This window comes from Cynara cardunculus, unplaced genomic scaffold, assembly GCF_001531365.2.
Source record: "Cynara cardunculus var. scolymus isolate 2C unplaced genomic scaffold, CcrdV1 Un_Scaffold_7120, whole genome shotgun sequence".
Classification (NCBI taxonomy): Eukaryota; Viridiplantae; Streptophyta; class Magnoliopsida; order Asterales; family Asteraceae; genus Cynara; species Cynara cardunculus.
This window is the reverse complement of record NW_020203358.1, coordinates 1-4,204: the sequence shown is the minus strand read 5'-3', so window position 1 is coordinate 4,204 and position 4,204 is coordinate 1. Positions and strand designations below refer to the sequence as shown.

General features: G+C 34.2%; 1 protein-coding gene across 1 annotated transcript; it reads right to left on the bottom strand.

Annotated features, from left to right (window-relative positions):
* Window positions 1-1,672: 1,672 nt before the first annotated feature.
* Window positions 1,673-2,123, bottom strand: LOC112504849 (auxin-responsive protein SAUR24-like). Its single transcript, XM_025108810.1, has one exon. It carries the CDS (start codon window positions 2,089-2,091, stop codon window positions 1,795-1,797), a length of 297 nt encoding a protein of 98 aa, XP_024964578.1. The 5' UTR covers window positions 2,092-2,123; the 3' UTR covers window positions 1,673-1,794.
* Window positions 2,124-4,204: the final 2,081 nt, after the last annotated feature.

Below are 4,204 nucleotides of genomic sequence, written 5' to 3'. Positions count from 1 at the left end.
TGCAGTGGGTTTAGAGATGGAGTTATTTTGGTGCTTTGCCTATTGTATGCTTTACATATTTGATTCATTGAAGCTTCAAATGTACGATTGGTGATAAAAGGGACATTGAATGGCAGATGGAGACGTTGAGACAAAATTGCAAAATATCATGTGGTTGTGTCTTCAACTTGCATGAAAGAACAACATTTCTGGTCAACCATAAGATCGTCGAGGATATTTTAATTGTTTCTGAAATCTGCATTTGGAGTATAGGATACAAGAAGGGTTAGACATAGAGGATGACTTTTATGGCCACAATTCTAAACTAAGAATGAGGTCAAGAATGACATGAAATCCATGGCCCCAGGTACTTTAAGTGTAATGTGGTTCTGCTTCCTAAAAAACAGAAAAAAAAAATCATAAAAATCTCTCGGGTTGTCTTAAAACATAGGCGACCCAATGATGTGTCATGTATATAGATATAATTACGTGGAATGATGAGCAAGCCACTATGTATCTAAAATCACATGGTTTTGTCTTCAAGTTTTGGCCAAATAAAAGGTTTGATTGGTAGAGGGACATAAGGCTAATTCAGTTTTCCTCTTCAATGTGTCCTGAGATACATAGGTGCAATGAATAAAAGGAATGGTACCTGGTAGAGATTTGCAAACACCACCCACAGATAGAAGACATTTTGGTTAATGAACGGAGGTGAAAATATTATGGAGCCAACTTGTGAAGCTTGACTAGATCCCATTAGAACGAAAGAGGCTTGATAAAAGAAATGAAACGAGGAACGTCTTGCATAATTGACAAGTTTATGCAAATATGAAAAATCAGTGAATACGTTTTTGCTATATTGAGAGATCAATGAATATGAAAATTTAAAGTGGAGCTCCTGCATGATCTAAACAAATGTTCTTGTTGGTACATAACATCTCTGCTGCTCCTAAAGCTCAGAAAAATGTTTGTAATTGTTCTCGTGGCATATATACTTCGATGGTATACAKGAATAAAATAAACAAAATCTATCATGAGTTGCGAGTCTTTATTCGACACATAGTGTTAATGGTCCCATCTTGCAAAGCCAATTGTTTAATTGATAAGTTTATGCAAATATGAAAATCAGTTAATATGTTTTCGCAATGTGGAAAAGATCAATGAATATGACAATTTTAAATGAATTAGACAAGTGAAACTCCTTCAATGATCTCATCATATGCAGAATTCTACAACATATTTTTCAATGATAAGTTCAGTTTAGTATAGTTTAAAATTTCTAGTTCACATGCAAATAGCTGTAGATATGGGAACTACTTTGGTAGTTTGGCATCTAGAATCAGAATATAAATATTTCTCTGCTGCTCATTATTAAAGCTCAGAAATTTGTAACTTTTCTCGTTTCACATTTACTTCAATGGTAGACATGAATATAAGGAAACAAAACCTATCATGAGTTGGGATTCTTTATTTGACACCTAGTGCTTATGGTCTGATCTCGTATAGCCAATTGTTTAATTCATTGTATCAACTATTGAGGCTGCTTAGGGATGTTAGAGTGGTAATATATGAGATGCCTTTATCTATCCAAGGGCATTCCTCATTTAGTGAAAAGATCTCAGCCCAAATTTAGTAGACTATGAAATTAGTTTGTCATTTATGTCTTAGCTCATAACACAAACAGAATAAATAATTCCAAAATCAAATTTCATAAATCTAGGAGAAATGTCTCCACAAGTCTTACAAACTCCAAAAGGTCCTACTGGTTAGTTGTATACAAAACCGTGGTAGAAATTTCAAACTGCCATATGGAAGTCATAATGCCCCCAAACGAGAAGCAAGATCAATGAACATGTCTTCGTTGCATGGAATTGTGAGGCCGCCCATGAGATGGTTGTACCCAAACTCTTCCTCTGCCTGACATAATAATTCTTGAAATGCAGGTTGGTCTAACAATGCTATTGGATCCACAAATCTCTTCTTCTCTTGCTCCCCAACATAAACGGCAAAATAACCTTTCGGGATGGCCATGTATATATTGCTGCTTCCATTTGACAATGATCGTCGGAGAATCTGTTTTGCTTGAATGATCCGAGGCATGAAAATAGCCATTTTTCCAAATTGGGCAGAGTCTGTTGCGTTCTAAAGGCCGATGAAGGAAGAAAAATGCGTTCTAAATATTGGTGGGATATGTTGTGATGGATTTCAGAGGGAGTTGTGGTTGTATTCTACATATGGAATGGTTTATATAACGAATTGATTTAAGGAGCCGTAGATAAGAGATGGTGACGTGTGGTTGTAGAGAAAAAGAAGCATCACATGGTTTTGTCTTCCAACATATTACAGGGTTCTACCCAACACCATGGTCCCTCATGGATTGAGCTTATCCATCAAATTAATCGTTGAATGATATCACAATAAGGTTGAAAGACAAAACCATGTGATATTACTTTTTTTCTACACGACATATCACCAACTATGATCTACCTCTCTGTATATGAGTTGGTTATATAAACCATTCCATATGCACAACTACAACCACAACAACATACTTCACCAAGGATTAGTTTGAGCTTTTTCTTCTTTTGGTTACGTTTAAAAGACGTTACAAAAATACAACAAAAGCCATTACCGTAAGGCTAAAACCGTTATATATGGTGTATAAGAAAATTGTATTTAATCCTAAAACTGTTACTGTATCATGACATATAGTGATACTTATTTTTCAAAATTGTGACCATACCATTACGGTCAAAATCGTCATTATACCTTCAAATATGGTGACGTTTATTATTTAAGACTGTCACTGTAATGTGGCACATGGTAAAGTTTATTTTTCAAAATCATCACCGTAGAACGCAATATAGTGACGTTATTGAAAACCATCACCATAAAATAATATATGGTGAAATTAAATTATCAAAACCATTGTCTTAAGCGAACTTTTGGTGATGATTGTTTTTATCATTTAACTATAAAATGAATATAAATTTAAAAACTCATAACATGAATCAAATGATTAACGTTACACATAAGAACATTTAAAGTAATAATATACATTATACGAACAATGCACCAGAAAACCAATAACAAAAGTACTAGATATATACCTCAAACAAATGATTCCTTATCTAAGCTATTATCCTCGTTCGCTTCGATCTCTTCAGAATAACATTAATAGTTGTTGTTTTACTTCGTATATTTTTGTTTCTCGCCATTATAACAAAGAGGTATGCATGGTACCTGCAAGAATTATCCCAATAGATCATAAAACAACCACCATGAATACAACAATCATGAAAGAGAGACGAAGTTTTAACATATGATTAAAGATACATAAGATAAAACATGTTTGGACTTATAAATATTAAAACCAAAACTCTAGGAAAGAACAATGACTAATTATGCATCACACCCTATAATACCCATAGTTGGTGTACGATTCGGTTTGACAGAGATCGTCAGATAACCTGTTTTGCTTGCATGATCCTAGCCAAACGAATACCCATTTTCCTAATGGGTTTGGAGATGGAGTTATATTGTGCATCACACTCTATAAAAGAAGAATCCTATTTTGGGCCCGAGTAACACGTTCTAATTAATTGTTGTTATATATATATATATATATATATATATATATATATATATATATATATATATTGATTTATTAAAACTTCAAATGTAGGATTGGTGATAAAAGGAAAATTAAATGGCCGATGCAGGGACCAAGACAGAATTGCAATATCATGTGATTGTGTCTTCCAACTTGCATGAGATAACAACATTTCTTGTCAACAATAAGATCACCGATCGAGGATCTAAACTATGACTTAAAGGATGGCCAGAACGATGAACAAAGTGAGATGTCAACAATGACCCCAAAACCTGGTCCCAGTACTTCAAATGTAATGCAACTATGCTTCCTAACTGACAGAAATTCAGGCTAAAATCTCTGGGGTTGTCTTATAACATATGTGACCCAATGATGTGTCATGTATATGGATATATTTAAATTTGAGTGATGAGTAAGCCCCACTACTAAAGCAAGATAACATGGTTTTGTCTTGACGATTTTGGTCAAATTAAAGGTTYGATTGGTGGAGGGATATATGGCTAACTAGTCATTTGTAGATACCATTCAAAGATTGATGGATATAAGCCTCATGCATGGGACCATGGTGTTGGAAGACAAAACCATGTGATATTGCTTTTTCTCTGCACCACA

Excerpts from the sequence above, each read along its gene's own strand:
- LOC112504849 (XM_025108810.1), bottom strand. The coding sequence starts at position 2,091 with ATGGCTATTTTCATGCCTCGGATCATTCAAGCAAAACAGATTCTCCGA.